An 18,571-nucleotide genomic window follows, 5' to 3' on the forward strand; every position below is an offset into this window, starting at 1 on the left:
GCCGCCCCCCCCCCCCGCTGACAGCGGCCCCCGCCGCACCCCGGTGACCTTCCCGGGGGAGGCCGCTCCCCGCTCCCGCCGGCCGGGGCTGCCCGGCAGCGGCCCCCCGGTTCCGCCCCCTCCCCGCGGCGAGGCGCGCGCAGCGGGAGGGGGCAGGGAAGGCGCCGGGCCCCAGGGCCCCGCCCGCTCCCCGACCCCGGGGGAAGGCGCGGGAGGGGGCACGCACCTCGCTGTTAAAGGCCTTCACGGCCTCCATGTCGCGGCCGAGGCGGGGGCCGGGCGGCTTCTCTCCGCTGATGGCGGCCGGGCCGGGGCTCGGCTCGCTCTGTGCGTGCGCGCCGCGCTCAGGAGCCGCCGGGCCTCCTCGCCATGGCGGGTGGCGCAGGGGGCGGGCGCGGAGGGACGCGGGCCCCGCTCGTTTCCGTCTCCTCCCGGCGGCGCGCGGTCTCCTCGCCCCCGCTTCCCGCCCGGCGGCGCCGACGTCCCCTCCCCCGTCGGGCTCCGCTGGGCCGCGCCGGGAGGAGATGGAGGAACAAGGCGCAGCGGCTGCGGCGCGGGCACCAATATGGCGGACACGCGGGGGCTCCTCGCAGCGCAGCTCCGAGAGGAGCCGAGAGCGGCGCAGGCGGCTACAGCGCCACCTGCCGGGCAGCGCCCGCGCCGCAGAAGCTCTGCCGAAAGGGGCACGCCCCTCTCTGTCCCTCAGCTGGGCTCCGCCCCGAGCGCTACGGCCGGGCCCGGGAGGGAGAGCGGTGCGGAGGGTGCGTGGAGCAGATCTGGTGCGCGCTTGTGAGGGGTCGAGCTGCTACAAGGAAAGGAGCGACAGGGCGTAGGAGAGCGCGAAATAGATCATAGAAGACGACACAAGTAGTTACCGAGGATTACTATTCACGGAGAGCAAAGCCGGAAAAACAAAGCTGCGTTTACAACTTGGTAAGGCGGCACTGTAGCAGCCCCGTCCGGCGAGGAGTGGCCATTTTATTACCCGGGGTGTATTTCCCGCTGAACTCCCACCAGCAGCCCTATCACGCAGCTGCTGTCCCTGGCAGAAAAGCCTCCTGCAGGACTTACCTGTCTCCTGGCGCTGACCCTGTCACAAGTGCTCAGGCTGGAGTCACAGATGCACCTTCAGCTGGAATTTCTCCAGAGCTCAATGCTGTTCTTTAGACCCTACACACACAGCAGTTCAGATCAGGTATGTTTTCTTTATCTCCCCCTCAAAACCCACACCAGCTCCCCTCAGACAAAACCCCCCACAGTTCTCCGTGCTCCATTAGTTAACCATCTCACCCAAAGGCATCCAGCTCTTCACTTGACAATCAGCACAGCTGAGAAGTTAAACCACACATGGAATCACACAGTTGCATTCTCACAGGAGCTCACACAAAGAATAAATTGCATTACAGAGTTGTAGGTTTTTCTTCTACAACAGGTTCAATCAGGGAAAAAGCCCATCTCCAGCAGCCAATATAGTCACAAGAACAGCCACAGACATAATCAAATGCTCTGTTTGGAGATGGTGGGAGAATTTCAGTTCAGTGTAGAGAAGATATGAGCTTGAAGTAGGGAGGTCACCCAATAACAGCCAGCACCTACAAAGTGAAGTGACTGAACAAAACGCCTAAGTATTTTTGATCATTTTGAAATAATATCCAGTAATCTCTTGACCTGCTTTGTATCTTTTTTGGTCAGAGACACATCAAGTCAAGAGATGGTCTTAAGGCAGAACAGGTTCTGACTCAACAGTAGGAAAATCTTTTCCATCATGAAGATAGCCAAACAGCGAAATAGGTCCCCTAGAGAAATGTCATGGTGTCCATCCCTTTTCAAGGTCAAAGAGGGTCAAGTTCTGGCTAATCCACTCAGAACTCACAGTTGAGCTTACTTGGAGCCACAGATTGGGGTAGGGAGCTTCTGAGGTTCCTTCTAAGCCAAATAACACTGGCACTCTTCTACCAGAAGGACAGTGCTGCCCTTCCCTTCACAAATGTTTTAAGAGAAACACATTGTGCTTCCCAGGTTGTACATGGCCTTTGCTCCCCCTTTGATCTTTTCCCATGGGAATTGAAAGTAAAATGTAAAGAGACAACTGTTCAAATTATTGTAGAGCAAGGGGTTTATCATATTACAAAAACAGGTAAAACTTTGTGCTCCTTTGGAAAACTTACTCAAATATTTTAGGTATGAACTATCCTCTAGAATCTGGTAGCTTTCCTTTTGGGTGAAATTGAAGCAGGTCTGGTTTTGCCCATGAAAATATGTGGAATACTACACTGGACAGGAAAAAAAACTTCAAAAACTATTTTGAAATTGACTTCAAAGTGGTCACAAGCTTCCATGTGACTGCTTTTACAGAGCATTTATTCCAGTAGCATAAGCTCTTCCAGAGAAGGAAAGGGAAGAGTGAATAAAGAAGTAAACAGAGAAGGAAGGGTAAGATTCACACTTAGATGTATGCACAAATCCTTGACCTCTGAATTTGCAGTGAGTTAGCTATCATCCAAGAGTGAGAAAGCAGTTAACTGAATGAATACTATGCCTCTGATCATAACACTAGATATTCTAGATTGAGTAAGCATACAACTGAAGTAATACTAAAACAGCACAGAAAAATGGTTTATTCTGAGACAAGGCTGCCTTACCCCATGACACCACCTAATTCAATAACCTATGGTATTATTCATAACAAAGTCATCAGGAGGTTTCTTACCTTGTTCTGGAACAGAATGACTGACAGCTTACTGTTCAATGCAAGAAATGTTCAATTCTGGTGCTCTGTAAGACTGATGAAAGTCATAGCAGAAACTTTCAGTTTTGCAAATAAGTTTACTCTTGCTTTCCAAAATATAAAGGACTTATAAATGAGACTTGCAATAATGGATTATGATTTCTGTTTGGATTCAAATACAACTTTACGATTGTGAGAGAAAAACAAGAATGAAGCTATCTTAGATCTCACATGTAGTGAGATCTCCATAAAAAGGTAAAAGTATCCCCTCCTTTTTCCTACTTCTGACAAGTCTAAATAGAGATTCAACAGAATGTGCAAGTGTCATACCAACAAACACTCGTAAGAGGCACCCACCATACACAAGATCAGTTCCCTGAGCTTTTCTCTCACCTTTTAGAATAATTTAAAAAAAAAAAAAAAAAAAAAAAAAAAAAAAAACCACGTCAGGAGAGAGAGCTGGTGTTCAGGTAGGCACAGAGGAAAACAGATCTGTAATAGCCACTTGCAGCTAAAGGTAAAGGTAAGAAAATAGTAGTAAGTTTGTTTGCAGTAAACTCTTGCCACACACTTTTTTTTTTTTTAAGAAGACATCTACAAATTAAAGCCAAATCATTCAGCATGTACATTGCTAGTCTCTAATTTTTCAGTGTGCTTTCAGTCAAAGAAATTTTGACTGAATTTTAGTACATTCTTCCTCTTTATCAGTTTTCACAAACTACCTCATCATCTTTCATTTGTATTTTTAGTTGCCATTCCATTATTACAACCATTTTAAAAGTTCAAAGTTTGTGACTAGAGATACTGAAACATTTTCCACTGAACTTATCCTGAATGTTAGACATTTTCGCACAGGGAGCTTTTCCCCCCCCATCCCCAAGTGTGCATGCATTTCAAACATTGTTAAAGGAACTCTGAACCACTGTATTAGTAACTATTTGTAATCATGATAGCCTAATTATTAAAAATTGCAGTCAGTTTACTATCCAGTTCCTCATAATTGAGTTTACCTTACTCTAAGTGAGTTGTGCCCATCCCGGCTTGATGGTGTCAGGCTTTAGTCATTACACCACAGAAATCACTTGAAAGTGTGTTTTTTCTTTTTTAAACAATGAAGCATGATGTTTGAAAGACAGCATAGGTTTAAATTTGGAGGCCAGCTTTAATGCTCAGAGGTACTCCCTGGATCTACATGAATTTCAAATGAAGCCGATTTCTTTTTTTTCTTCAGAAAAAAAGATAAAGATTTATAAATTACCTTTAGCAACTTTGATTTGCTTGTGGGTTTGGATAACCTGATATGGAACAGTGTTGGCCACGCAGGTCACACCTACAGCAGAATTTCCAACATTTTTAACCATCTCAGACAGCATTTCCTGTTGCTTTCTTACTCTGTACAGGGTTCTAATCCTGAAGTTTCAACTTCATGCTGTACTGGTTTTTGATTACAGCGTACAGTCACAGGGTAAAGCAATCACTATTTCATACAGCTACATAACGAACATTCAGTTCTGCTTCTAATGAGATAATTATTTCAAAGAAAAGGTTAGGCAATGGTTTTGTAGTAGCAACCATGGCATGCTTATCTCACTGTAATGAAGCAGAACTACAAAGATGGAACATAAAAAATCCTGATGATTCTCACTTGTAAACACTGTAAAGATGTAAAAGTGGTCTAGTTTCTCTAGCCAACCTGAGCTACAAGCATATGAATTTTTAGAATCTTGAAATGAAAACCTATTATAAGCAGTACAAAGAATACACACCAAAATCTTGAAGAATTCAGTTCTGGTAGCTCTGAAGTAGCTCTTTTCATAGACCAACAAGCCAAACTAGAATGAAAATGCCCTGAGTGAGAATACAAAAGATGACAGACAATACCTTTAAATCTCAAAGAAAAAAAGTGTTCATCTGCTAGCTCATGCTCCTTTTGAGATACAGGCTGACAACCAGGAGCACCAGTCCTTGATCAATAATTCAGGTTATTATTTCACATTATTTTTCTCTCCTCCCCAAATCTCTATCTTGCATTAACACTGCAAAAGCAGAATTATTTGTCATTCTGATGAGAATCACATTTGGTTTTATGGCATGTAGCAGAAGTGAGCACAATACAGTAAGAGCCATTTACATAATTTCACTATCTCAAGCAAATGTAGTAAAATGGCTTATATTTTGCCTTTCTTTTTTTTTTAAAGATTCATTTCAAGCTTAACAAGTGAGACTTAGAGTACCACATTTAGTGTCTTTATAAAAACCTAGGGAAATTAAATCAAATTTTCAACAAGCATTTAAGATAATTTTTCTATCAAAAACAGTACAAAACATTTATTTTAAGCTCACTTAAAATAAAACTTAGTATACAGATTTTGTAGACATAGGTCTCTGCCACAGGTATATATAGAACTCACGTATTTCTCCAATGTGCGGTCTAGGCTGTCATCACACATCTGTGTTCTGCTAGCTATCAGAAGATCAGAATATGTAGAAGACCAGAAATGAAGGAATAGCCAAGGTTTATTCTATACTGATTAAATTGGTTTGCAGTGCCTCATCAACTACTGACCAGGTGTTCTAATGCTTGAAGAAGAAAGCTTCTAGGACTTGAAGAAAACATTCTCATCACAGGAACAATTTCCTCATCATTTTCAGCAGTTAAGCCCAATTTTCTCCTTTCAGAGCTTCTTCTCTGCAAGTCATGACCTCATTACAGTCATATTAACTGCACTTTTTTTTCCCCTAAAGAGATTGAGTTCTCATATCTTCCTTTACTTTTAGGTGAACAGTAATTCCAGTTAGAAAGTGAAGTAAAAGATTTCCTATCACTTGGTGATAGGAGCTCACCTCATTAGCAGTTCACACAGCAAAAGAGAGGCCAGAAATCTATGGTGGCATAGATTGTACTTTTAGATCTTATCATACAACGCTAGGAATATGCTTCAAGCATGTGCTTACTGGTTTTCACCATTAGCTTAACCATTCGTACAAATGGTAAATCAGTACCAAAAGGCATGGCAGCATGTACTGGAGCCCTCAGTACAAGAAAGACAGAGATTTTTGGAAAGGGTCCAGAGGAGGGCGACTAAGATGATCAGGGGGCTGGAGCACCTCCCCTATGAGGACAGGCTGAGGGAGTTGGGCTTGTTCAGCCTGGAGAAGAGAAGGCTGCGGGGTGACATCATTGCAGCCTTTCAGAACCTGAAGGGAACCTACATCCAGGAGGGGAGTAAACTCATCAAAAGGGCTGACAACAGCAGGACTAGGGGAAATGGATCCAAGTTGAAGGAGGAAAGATTTAGGTTGGATGTTAGGGGGAAGTTCTTTACAAAGAGAGTGGTTAGGCCCTGGAACGGGCTGCCCAGGAAGGTTGTGGATGCCCCGTCCTTGGACGTGTTCAAGGCCAGGTTGGACAGGGTCCTGGGCAACCTGATCTGAATGTGTACGTTTGGTGGCCCTGCTAGGCAGGGGGGTTGGAACTACATGATCCTTGAGGTCCCTTCCAACCCGGGTGATTCTGTGATTTTCCATATCTTCATTCTACAAGAAAGGAACTTAACTTTCCAAAGTCACAAAGACCATGCAATTTCTTTTTATGTACAGAAGATATTGCAAGAACTACAGAACTTACTGGCAATCATGGTATCCTCCTCTTTGGAGAAAATTTAGGCAGAAGAGAGCAATCAGTCCCTGATGTGATAGGAGATGCTAGCATAGCAAAAATGAAAAAATGAAAATTCAGCATGTGCAGAATCCTATGCCCACTAAGGCCAAGTTGTTAGTAATGTCTAGAAATAGTCTTACTCCTTCATGTAGATGTTCAGGAGTCTGCAAATGCATACTCCTTGCACACCTTTATCTCTTCACTAATGCAAGACTTTTGCAGAAATTATTTGGAAACTCCACCCAGGGAGAAAAATTATTACTTGATCATAATTACTTCTAACACTCCGAACATGATGCTTATTTGACTCATTATTTATATATTATAGTTATACCTCTTCACTGTGAGGAATAATGAAAAACTGGGCAGACCAGCATACAAGTACCTTAGGGCTTTGCAAAACACCACCTAAACTGTAGCACAGGCAGCACTGAGCAGAGCTACTAAATTCAGCTGGACTGAGCTGACACGTACAGTGACTTACTTGGCTCCGACAGCACTTGCAGTTTTTCCAGGAGGTATTAACCTGTCCCACACAGCTGAACTGCACAGCTTTCCAGGTCAATGCAAAATTCAGCTCAGGATGATAGAGTTGGAATTTGGCTGGCTTGGGTCCCGCAGAGCTTAGCAGTAATGTTTGTGACTGGCTTCAAATTTGTCAAGAAGAAAAGGCAATAGAATACTTTTTAGGTCTTGGTGGTCCTCCTAACAGTCTAGATTAGATCAGCATGACGCTTCAGTTAATTTCCTTCTCAGACTCACTTGAAGCTCTGATTTCAGATCAGGAAGAAGGTGGCTATCCCAGGAAGTACATGCCTTCTGGCCAGAACTTGAATTAGAAAAAACATTCCCAGCCAAAAATTATTTCAACATTCTTGATGTGCAGTGCCTGCATGTTGGGTATAAAAAGGCCAGTAGAGCGGCTACACCTAAGAGCAGAGAGTACCTTCTAAATTTGTTGAGCACATCAAGAGTAATTTCATGATGCTGCTCAACATCCATAGAGATTCTTGGTGAACTTTCTCCAGTTTACAACTCACCCAGCTTGTGGCATCAGGAAGGCATCTAAGGACACCACATTATAGGACCAAATTCTTTGTTGGTACATTCAAACAGGTACAAAGTTACATTCCCTTATAGTCATTCACTTATGATCAGGAGGTAAAAAAAAAAAAGAAACACTCCAATGCAATGTAATATAGAATTCATTTTTGAAAACAACTCATTTTAAGAAAAAACCTTATGCATTAACTACAGTTTCCCAGTTCAAGACTGCTTTTACCCAAACACGAGTACAGAAGCTACCATTCTGTTCAGTCCTGATGGCTACACTTTTGTGGACGTTAATAGACAGGACTGTATAAAATATTAATTGTAAAAGCACATCATCTTTCAGTACCTAGAACAGGGAAATTTGGAAAAATCTGCTTCACAGTACAGTATAAACTCCTTTGTTCACCTTAAATTTGATCCAGGAGAATTTGTGATCTACGTCACTCTTTTACATAAATGCAATTTGGTGACGAGGTACTCTTTGCCTGATGGGACATCATGCTTGGTGCTTCCTCTTCAACTCTCAGGCTCCTACAACAGGCTTCTTACTTCTGACCTTAATGCAAGATAATGATAGGTATATGCCCCATATCTAATTCTCTATTATAAAATACATTTGCACAGGTGAAAATATTACTCATACAAGAATGTAAATACTAAGATACTTTATATTCACTTTATAAGTCTTGTTCTTACAGAATAATAACAGATTGTCCTTAAATTAGTCAGAATTTATGAAATAGAGCAATCAAAAGCTCTTCTGCTATAAGACTTTTTAGTAGTAATCCGTGGATTGCGGACTCTCAAAAGTTTTAAAGAAACAGCAAAAATCTTGTCACACCTGATGGTTGTGGTTATTTCAATGGTTAAAATGGCCATTCTTCTAGGGCAAGTCTGAAGAAACTAACACTAGCATGATGCTTCATGTCTTAATTGAAAGGTCATTTTGCCTAGGTGAGTCCTACAAGAACAGTAACATTTGAGACCAGTCTGTATTATCTGATCTGAATGCATTACTCTAAGAACTCATCTCACATTAGGCATAAAATTAGCACAAATCACTCAAATTGCTCCGTGACATATTCAGGACAGAAGGGCACAGCAGGGCCGGGGCTTCGGTATGCTTGTGGAGCTTTCTGGCATAACAGCAAAGCAGCAAGTTACATTAATGCTTTAAAGATGAAACCTCCCTCCTTGCACATGAGTAGGAAGGCTAAAGCTGATCTCTCCATACTGGAGCACAGCCACTAGGAAATGAACTGTTATGAGCCAGATGATCCCTCTCAGTCATATGCTTGCTTCGCAGGATTCATAAAACAAGATTATGTCATTTAAATAACTCTTATGCAACCAGGAATGTGTCCTAGAAGATAGAAAGCTTCATTTACTCATGACCAAATCCAGCATTTCAGCTTCACATGCATCTGTTCAGGAATAAACTGAAGAAAAGCTGAGTTTCTACATACAGAATTATCGATGTTATGAAGATCTGTGATCTAAAAATCACTCTGGTGATGGCAGAGAAAAATTAAAAGCAAAAGGCCGGCAGCATAAATTGTTTAGGAAAGCAGTGTTTTGTTTGTCTTTTGTTAAAGTTCAGGAAAGTTTTCAACTGCAGCGTTGGCTCATCCTTGTGCACACATGAAGCAGCACTGGGTGCCGTTATGTCCTCCAAAGATGCGCCCGGAGAGCTGTTGCTTGAGGAAAGCTTTCCCAAATCTGGCACAGCCACAGCTTGCAGTGAGCGGGTCACAGCGCGCCAGCACGGATGTGCACAAGAGCAGTCCCAGCCCACACGGGGGCGCTCGCAAAGCCTCACGCTCCCGACCCCCCTCAGGCTCTCTGGCCACACACAGCGACTTCTCTGCAACGTCAGTCCTGCGTCTTTACCAATGAGCGTTTGGCAACCAGTGCAGCAGGCAGCAGCCAGACTCGGCCACCCTCAGCGCTAAGTCGAAGAGCTTCAGGTAAAAGGCATGGCTGAATTTTACCTCTGGATTTAGAACCAAACTTCCCCGCGGGTGCCCAGCGTGCCCAGCCTCAGGCAGCGGCGCCGGCTGTATCGCGCCGCGCCCCTCTCCAGCCCGGCTGCTCCCGGATTGGAGGCAGCGCGGCACAACGGCGCCACCTGGTGGCCACTGCGGAGAAACCCTGCAGGCGGGAGGAGCGCGGTGCGAGACCTCCCCTGGGACACGGCCGCCTCCGGCACGGGCTTTTTCGAGAAGGACTGCTCTTCGCTTGCTCTCATTATGACTGCCTCGTTTCCCTTACCTCCAGGCCCAAATAAGCCCCCCAGCTCCCATTCTTCCCCTTCCATTTCCCATAGCCATATTAAAATACTGTCAATATTCTACTGAAGAACTACTGCAATAATAAACGATTGCCTTCAGTTAGACGCTGGTTTGCTAATGGCACGTACCACTTCAAAACAAAAGGCAAAGAGATTTGCACTTCAAAACTATATTTTTACTTTCATTCTTCCATTCAGCCTAGTTATTTCAACTTTAATTGTTTTGGTTTAATAAGAAGAATCCAGCTGACGTGTGCCAAGGACCCAAACTTGAATACAGTTGTTGTCCATGAACTACTGTGTTCACAGCTCTACTGACATAAATGCAAGTTGTAAACAGCCTCTGCTAGAGACAGCCTGCATTTTCTTCTCTTAATTGTTTTTTGAGGAATGATACAAAGTACAATTACATACAAAATGGGAAGCGGATGATCCCTTTATGCCTCTAAAGATTCATGCGCTTTACTCTGCATTGTCTTCCTTTTTTACCCCGCTTTACAATAGATTTTCTTAGAATCTGAGCTCTCTGCTTAGGTCACAGGCTGCCGTAAGGGCTGCTTATCACTTGGTGTACAAAGACTACACTCTGAACTACGTTATCTATACTAGAAACCCAGCAAGGTTTAGTTGATGCTAGAAAACAGGCAATACTAGTAAAAACAGCAAAGTAAGAGTTATTGAAAAGAAGTGTTGTGGTAGGCAACCATAAAAACTAAACAACCTCTACTACTATCAAAAAACTTCCCAAATAAGTCAATTTACAGTTGCATGTTTAGCAGCTGGTAAAAATGTGATAGCTTGCAGTCAGACTCAGTAAGCATGCTGTACCACCTGCAAGACATAACTGTGATCATATCTATTTCTCAATTATTAGCTGAGCTGATTAAACTTTCTACAGAGAAGATACTAAGTGTCTCTGAACATGCTTGTCTTGTCCCAGAATGCTGTCTAGAAAAAAATACTTAAAACTTTTCAATGCAAGATGTGTTCTTAATAAATCAATACTGTAATTCTTCCCTAACTTAACATCAAATTGTGTGCCAGAGTACACTGACATGAGCAAGCCTCCACAAAGAAGAAACAGTCCATTCAATTACAGAATCAGACTCCACACAACTGTAAGTGATGTTAGCAGTTCCTCAGGACTTCTCTCCATGTTTGTTTGAGAAGAGGTTAACTGAGATCAGAACACAAGGAATTGGTCAGAGCAAAACTAGATTTCATGCTTCTGTTACTGAAGTGAGCAATGCCTGTTCTCCTAATAAATCAAGGAACAGTAAATGCTGTAGTAGACAGTTTCTTTGTCAGGAGTTAGATGTAGTCCTTAGAAATTTGCCAGTTCAATGCATCACATAGAGCTTTCCTATGAAGAAGTTAAAACTGGGATTTTAGGACTGCTCAGGCTTACTGTGTATTTTTCTTCCTGTAAGACTTGAACTGGATGTGAAATTGCAGGGAGTTTTGAGGGAGACTTGGAGAAAAATGGAAATAAGGTTATAGTAGAAAGGCAGCTTCAGAAAGCAGATCAGTACTTACTGTGCCTGAAAACAAATCGGACTAACATGGGAATGATAGTATTCACATTATGAATTCTGCATTGTTTCCCTCCAGAGGCTGTTTCTACATAAGCTTTACCATACTAGATGTGGGAATAATACTAGCATGCATTAGTTTTATCATCATTAACATCTAAATTACATAACCTTGAAAAAGTATGCTGTTTTAGATATCATTATCTGCTATACAAGTTCTTCTCCCAAAACTCGATTTCCAAAACCACAGTGAAACACCTTACATTTCCTGACTAGCAGAAACCATAACTGTACTTAAAATTATTCTGACCATTTTAGATTTTCAAAGTTTGGTTCTGAGGAGAAGATAAATACCAGTTTTTCCACAGAGGTTCATTTAAATAGGAAGGACGACTTAACATGACCACAAGGAACACAAAAAGTTCTTCAGCCTGGGCAACAAGCCTAACTTCAATTAAAATTGAGATAAACAATTAGTAAATACGTGTATTTAAACAGATTACTGTCTGAAACGTTAAGAACATGCTATGTCTGTAATATAGGCCTTCCCCACCCCTTAAACTACAGCTTCACATCTCTGTCCTTCCAATCTATCTCAATGGTACAGTAGTTTTCTTACCTGAAAGCAGAACAGGGAAAAGGATGGAACCACAAAGCAAACAGGGAGCTGACACTCATCTTAGTTCCTATAAGAAGAATTTTGTCAGTCTACAACATAGGATCTTTTTGTAGTAAAGAAGACCTTGTGTCCTGCTATGTCTCTGAACTAATGATAACATAGGAGACTATCTTGGCACCAGACACAGAGAAAACTTGTTCAGTCACGTAGATTACTAGCAACATCTGCTTTACTAAAAGCACCTGAGATACTCGACTCACTTCAGTAGTATCAGTCAGTTATCTCTTTGAGTTGTGGATACAGGCAAGCAGCAAAAACAATACCATAGCCTTAAAAAGTTCATAATACTGCATATATTAAGTACTTGCTCACCTCAGTACAAGCAGGCTATGAACTATATATACTGCTTTTATATAAACTTCAGCTCTCCTTACTATAGCAGCTATCATTAGGAAGAAAACAGTGTAGAGGAAGCTGTTCTAGCTTTACTCACATTTGTGAATACTAACAGATGATAAGCGAACAGAATACAAGATGAAGCATTCAACAAGGATAGAAATTACACTAAAGGTATCACACTTCTACAACTTCTAAACCAAAAACATTTAAAGTATAAACATGACCATAAACGAGTGTTACAATAGAAGCACTGTTTCTTAATTGCACTCAAAACAGGTGCCATACAGTTTGTGCATCCATATTTGTACTAGCCAGCTAATACCCAGAAAGTAAAAAAGTAAAACAACTACCTTGTGTTATAGCACCTTTTCCCCCCTTCTAAACAATCAGAAAAAATAAAAAGTAAACTGTGAGGCTTACCACCTTATATAGGCATCTTAGCACACCTGATGAGAAGAAAAAGGACAGGTGAGAGAAACCAATTCAGCTGTGCCTCACTGGCATTCCTCATTGAGAGCAGGTGGCAAATTACTACAAATGAAGGCTATTATAAAAAGGTACTGTTAGGGGTCCTTGAGGAGCTTATATAGTTTGAGAGTTTTATGGGTGATTGGTTCTGATGTGTGTTTTTTTTAGTTAATGCAGGTGTGTTTATTTATTTCTGTGTTCTTTAGTCTTAGATGAAGATGTGGGTAGCTTAGAGAGTGAATGAAGTTATGCTATAATAGAACTGGTAAGTGTGTTGCTTGATGGATTTTGCACAGAAAAGAAAAGTCATGTTTCTAGCTAATGTACTGTTTATAGCTTCTTGTGTTCTGCTGCTGGTTGACTTTCTTGTCTGCTATTGAGCAAAGTGAATGCTTTTCAGAAACTTACATAAATAGGGGAAGAAACTTAACAGCCTTAAGTAAATAAAGTTATGCTAGAAGCTTTAGCAAATGCTAGGGATGTCTAAGAAAAAACCTCTTCAAATGTGAAAACTTACCTAATTTGTCATTTCTATTATGTACTTTAATTACTCTATAGTTTAAATGAGAAAGAGGAAATATATTTCAATGCTGATGTCTGTAGTATCTTTACAGTATGAAATGTTTCTGTAATGTTTGAAGTTATATTAGCTTCTGTTGAAGTTATTTGTGTATGTAGTATGCTTGTTGTGTTTGTATCTTTAAAAGCAGAGATAAGGCTGCTTTAAGTGGTAGGTAATGAAACTTTAAACCTTAAAGTTTATGGTAACTCTATGTGATAAAACAGTGCAAATTAACCTAAAGGAATGATCTTTCTCTGATGTAGGATATAGCAATTAATGTTAAAGTATTGACTTATCTTCAAAGAGAGTAATATCTTTCATCTAACTTCTTGTGTGACATAAGATCTGCCCTGGCTAACAGTGTAATTTTATAGCAAAATTAATCTAGTCTTAAATTATTATCTCTGATTTGAAATGTTGGATGTACTGAGAATTTTATTTTATGTATGGAGTCTTCTTTTATTTTCTTTGAAGTTCTAATAAAAATACTTAATGTAACACAGATAGTAATTACACAAAAACTTTTAGATCTATGAATACAGAAGAAGCTTAAGAGAAAGGGTCAAAATTCCTACAGAGTAGAGACTTCAGGTAACATTTTCAGAAGCAGTGTTTCTTGTGTTACATAACATAGTTTATGTGTATATCTTTTCTCTGAAATTACTATCTTTTTTTTGCATTTTATTATTCAGTTCCCTATTACATAGACTTGATCATAAAGGTCATTGAAACTTTTCCTAGGCGTGAGTTTGTCCATGGAGAATAGAGCCTTCTAGCTTTGGTTGCATCATCTGAAATAAGACATGTGCTTTGGAACAGGTAGGGAGAGTAATGAAATGCGTGCTCTGTTTGCCATCATCTGGTGTTCTAAACCAGCACAGTAAGCTCTGGAGAGTTACTACAGCCTGGCAGGGTTTATCACTGGGTGGTGATAGGCTGAGTAGGCATCTGAGCCCAGTGCAACAAGGCAATTGGAGGGTTCTGGGCAGTGTCTATAATAGCTGTGTCCCTAATAAAATAATAGCCCTGTGAGAAATGTGTGCTGTTCTGCTGTGGGTTTCTGAGGGGGGCTAGGCTGCCTTGGGGGTGAGGGGGGCTTGATACGTCATACACTCAGTAAAAATTGTGTATTCATACCTTTGAAGGTCTTACATTTTTATTATCTTTTCACTTCAACAGGATTTTTGTTCTTAGTTTAATGCTTTGCCCTTATCTGCTAGGGGAAAAGGGAGGAGAAGAATAAATCTCGATAACCGTGCTGTAAAGTCTTGAGTTTTGGGTCTATAAAAGCAGTGGGTGTGCTCCTGTTTGCTTTTGCTCCTCCACCTCTGGACGTGGATAACCTTTATTCTGGTACAATGTTACCGTGTTAGATCCCAAAGGTCCCCTGACATCATGAGGCTAATCGGGGCTCCTCAGTGAATAGGATCTGGCCTTTCAGCGTCGTCCTGAATGCCCTATTGAATGGCTGACAGGAAGCCCTGTAGCGATAACAAAGGAAGAAATGATTCAGCAATAGCCGGAAGCCTCCCTTGAGCTCACATCTGTTGGTCCATCTCCTGCCGTGCCAGCTGAGCTGCCTTCACATGAAGGGAAAGGCCCTCATTGTTCTGCGCTTGGTTCTTCTCTTTCTTGTTCTGTACTAAATGTCACGTTTCCCAAAGACAGAGTCAAAACCAAAATAAAACAACTGCTAGGGTGACGGAGTCAGAAAGTATGTAATGCTGGCTGAAGCAGAAAATGGATATGTGGAGGCAAAGTGCTGCATTATAAATGTCAGGGCAATTTCCAAAATTAGTTTAAAGTCCAGGGGATTAGGGTATTGTTTTACAAAGCTGTGACAGACCATTGCTGTCTGCAGGGTGACTCCACTGTGGACCCTTGATAGCAAAGTCTCGAATCTTTCTTTAGATAAGTCGTTCTGGGTTTGTAACACTAAAAAAAAAAAAAATACCATTCAAAGTTTAAAACGTTTTTTTCTTTTTATTGCAGTACCAAGTGGGCTGAAGTAACCGAGAAAATGTTAGGAAATAATTTTTTCTTAAAGAAAAAGTGGCAAAGCCATTCTCTGATGCATGTTTCTTTTGGGAATTGCTGTGTAGCATTCCTAGCATGACTGTCAAGTTCTGCTGTATTTGGACAACAAACACACACACATATATATATATACATGGGCATTTTTATACTTGTTTGTGAACTCAAAGCATCAAATGTTCTGGTCTAGATACTGGTACACACTTAATGTGCATAAGTTGCAGCTTCCCATCCCTTATTTTTTGCTTTTTAATGAAAAACACAAGTAGCATAAAGGTCCTATCTTTGTTTTAATGCAGTCTATGAAGTCAAAGCTGTTGTCCACATTCTTTGTTAATTTCCTAATTAATAAACAAGTCTGAGATATTTCTGAACTTGAGTTCTTTGCTCTGATAAGAACAAGAAGAAAGTAGTATTTGTTCTTCATTTAAAGTCAGAGTCCTTTTTCTGAAACTGGTTTTTTTTTTTTCCATGTTAGGCTCTGAATAACTCATGCTTTGTCTCTTCCAGCTGTTTTGTTTATTTGGGGTGTCTGTTTTCAATGATGCTAAACTGGTGCAGGGTTTTGGAGGGGGTTTAGTTCTTGGGATTAATGTTTTGTGACAGGATAGAGGAGCAATGATGTAGAAAGAAGAAAAGATTGCTTGCTGACATAGCTTTAAGTAGTGGAGTTGGAAAAAAAAACTGGCAGAGTGGTGCTGCAGCAGAGGTGTGGGTGTGCAATCCAGAGTCAGAGCATTGGAGGTCAGCCAGGACACTGAAGGTCTCATACTTATTCTGCCTGGTGAGAAGGTGATATGGTTATATAGGTGATATGGCTATATTTAAAATGAGGACTCAAGTCCCAGTTTTGTCTTTGTAGACTGGTAGCAGCCACTTGTCACTCCATGGCTGCATCCACTGTAGGATAGGGCTGCCCAGAGGGAGAAGGGCAGATGGCGGAACTGTGGTCTTACCAAAGTGGCTTTGCAGGTTTTGATGGGGTTAGTATAGATTAAGCTGTAAGTAGAAATGAAATGTTAATCTAGAAATGAAACTTAATTCACTGAGTTTCTGAGTTCGTGGGAGTGCTATGGAAAGCAATATTTGTTTTGTCCTGCAGAGCAGCTGTGGACTCTGAAAGCACAGGGCACTGGCAGCAGAGCACCCACAGTGGTTTGCTGGGAAGGGTTACAGAACCACTTCAGAACTTTTCCAGGTGATTTGTGGGAGGAAAGCATGGCTTAGGAACGTAAGACCTTAGCTGAGCTGTATGACTATGGCTCTCATCCTGTGTATGAAAGGTCATTCCATATCTTATGGAAAGATAGCAATGCAAAAATGTGTAAAACTTCAGCAGCATTGAAGAGAGAATTGATTTAGCATCCAGTTGTTAAAGTGAGGATGTAAAGCACGCTGCCGTCTCTTAAGGACCTTCTGTTGCTCTCTCCATAGGCATAGCGAACTTAAATCTGCACTTAGCCTTTACCCCCTTGCTGCCTCCCTTGCGGGGCTGGCCGCGGGCGCTGGAGGGCAGTGCTGGACGTCAGAAACACAGGCTGCTGGCTGAGCTGCCGGCACCGTAGCGGAGCAGGCAAATGCAATCCTGCGTGCATGCCTTGCATGGCTCGCTCTTAATTTTTCATGATAAATCTTATTTTCTGCGTCCCGTTTTTTCCTCCAGTAATAATATAATAGAAACAATACCCATTTCTGTGCTTTTGCGTACTTCATCTCTAATTTTCTTTTTAGCAGCCTGATGGATGCCGGAAAGAGCCGACCTATTATATTCCATTCACAGTGCAGCCAGTTACAGGAAGCTGCATATTATGCTTTTCTCAGCGAAACATGATTTTTTTTTTTTTTTTTTTAACCTTATGCTGATATCTTTCCATAAACTCAAAGTAAGTTGAAACTTAAGGCTGCTCTTAGAATGTGAAGTAATGACCAGTGGGGACAGAGTAAGTGTCCTATATAAAGGAAATTCTTGATCACTGAAAGTCCATTCTATAAAAAGCAAGTGTTTATTGAATGATGCTCTTGACACGAACTTCTTTGCTGCCTCAGGGCAGGGGAATAGTTTAAAAAAAAACAAAAACAAAAACCTCCGTAAAGCTCTTGTGGCACCCAGCTTTTTTTATTCTGTGGCTCTGAAGAGGCTCAAATTCCTCAGAAAGCATCTTGCTATTTATCATCTTGCCAGATTAGTTAAGTGACTTGTCTGTTGTTTGCATTTTCTCAGTGACTTTTGTGTCACTGGGAGATGATCTTTTTCTCTTAGCTACTTTTAATGCTCCCTTTCTCCAGAGTTCCCCAGGGAGGCAGATTCCCCAAGCCCTTATTCAGACAAAAAAGCAGAGTGATTACTGAGGGACTTCATTTGTGTTTGTAAAGATAGCTCACGTTGCTAAGAATCGCTGTGATTAACCCATCTCTGCTGGGACTTCTTACACTGTGAAAAATAACATGCCTCGCTCCTTCTAGTTTATAAATGCAGTCATTATTTCAATGTGTAAAAATGATGTGGTGGAAGAAGTGCATTTCCATGTTTCGTTTTCTGATGGAAAAGGTAAACATTACTTGTTTATAGGGTGTTAAACCACGAAAAACAATTGTGAATGTTTTCTTCAGCTTAGCCTCAATTATACTCACCAGCCATAGGAACCAGACAATATTCCCACTTCATACATGGAGAACTGAGGCACAGTTGAGCTTTTTTTTTTTAAAAAAAAAAAAGTCATGGAAGGCATCCAAGAAGCACATGGCAGAAGTTGGAAGGCAATCAAGTATGCTGAGAACTAGTCATCTGCTTTGTGGACAATGGTTCTCCACTAAATTGGAAGAATTTTCTTTTATTAGCAATGAAGACCAAGCAAAACAAGAGGCATTTAAGCTCTTAGCCCCAGCCAAAAAGAACGTAAAACCCTGCAATTCCTGAAGTGTGAATGTTAAATATTTTAAAATTTTACTGAAAAGATGGCTTGATCTAATGAGAAGAAAAAGTGAAGATAAGGAAATATTGCTATAGTACTACTTCTAGCTGGTAACTAACCCATTTAAAGAGTGTATAAGCTCAATAATGCTAACCTGACAGACCTGTGGAAGGAACACAACTCAGTTTTTGAGAACTACTTCAGCCCAATGATTACAGACTCTTGTTATGTTATTCTTTTTCCATACATAAGTGTGGTGGTCCCGTGGCTACAATGTTCACTGAAAGGGAAAGGACCCTATTTACAGGACAGG

At 41.4% G+C, this 18,571-nt stretch overlaps 1 protein-coding gene across 9 annotated transcripts in view; it reads right to left on the reverse strand.

The window, feature by feature from the left end:
* The window catches only part of SCAF8 (SR-related CTD associated factor 8), a 155,891-nt gene extending 143,241 nt beyond the window's left edge, over positions 1-12,650 (reverse strand). For 7 of the 9 annotated variants that reach the window (XR_008207734.1, XR_008207735.1, XR_008207732.1 and 4 more), the window contains exon 1: positions 227-594. Coding sequence is in view for 4 of the 9 variants with exons in the window: in XM_052686894.1 (XP_052542854.1) it covers positions 227-256 (30 nt within the window). In the remaining 5 variants the exon portion in view is untranslated. Of the gene's footprint in view, positions 1-226; positions 782-1,071; positions 1,171-2,710; positions 2,784-4,494; positions 4,561-11,883; positions 11,951-12,632 lie in introns of those variants that run through there. The other 2 variants (XM_052686918.1, XM_052686909.1) reach the window with 2 other exon arrangements.
* Positions 12,651-18,571: the final 5,921 nt, after the last annotated feature.

Source organism: Tympanuchus pallidicinctus, unplaced genomic scaffold, assembly GCF_026119805.1.
Source record: "Tympanuchus pallidicinctus isolate F22 unplaced genomic scaffold, pur_lepc_1.0 scaffold1, whole genome shotgun sequence".
Classification (NCBI taxonomy): domain Eukaryota; kingdom Metazoa; phylum Chordata; class Aves; order Galliformes; family Phasianidae; genus Tympanuchus; species Tympanuchus pallidicinctus.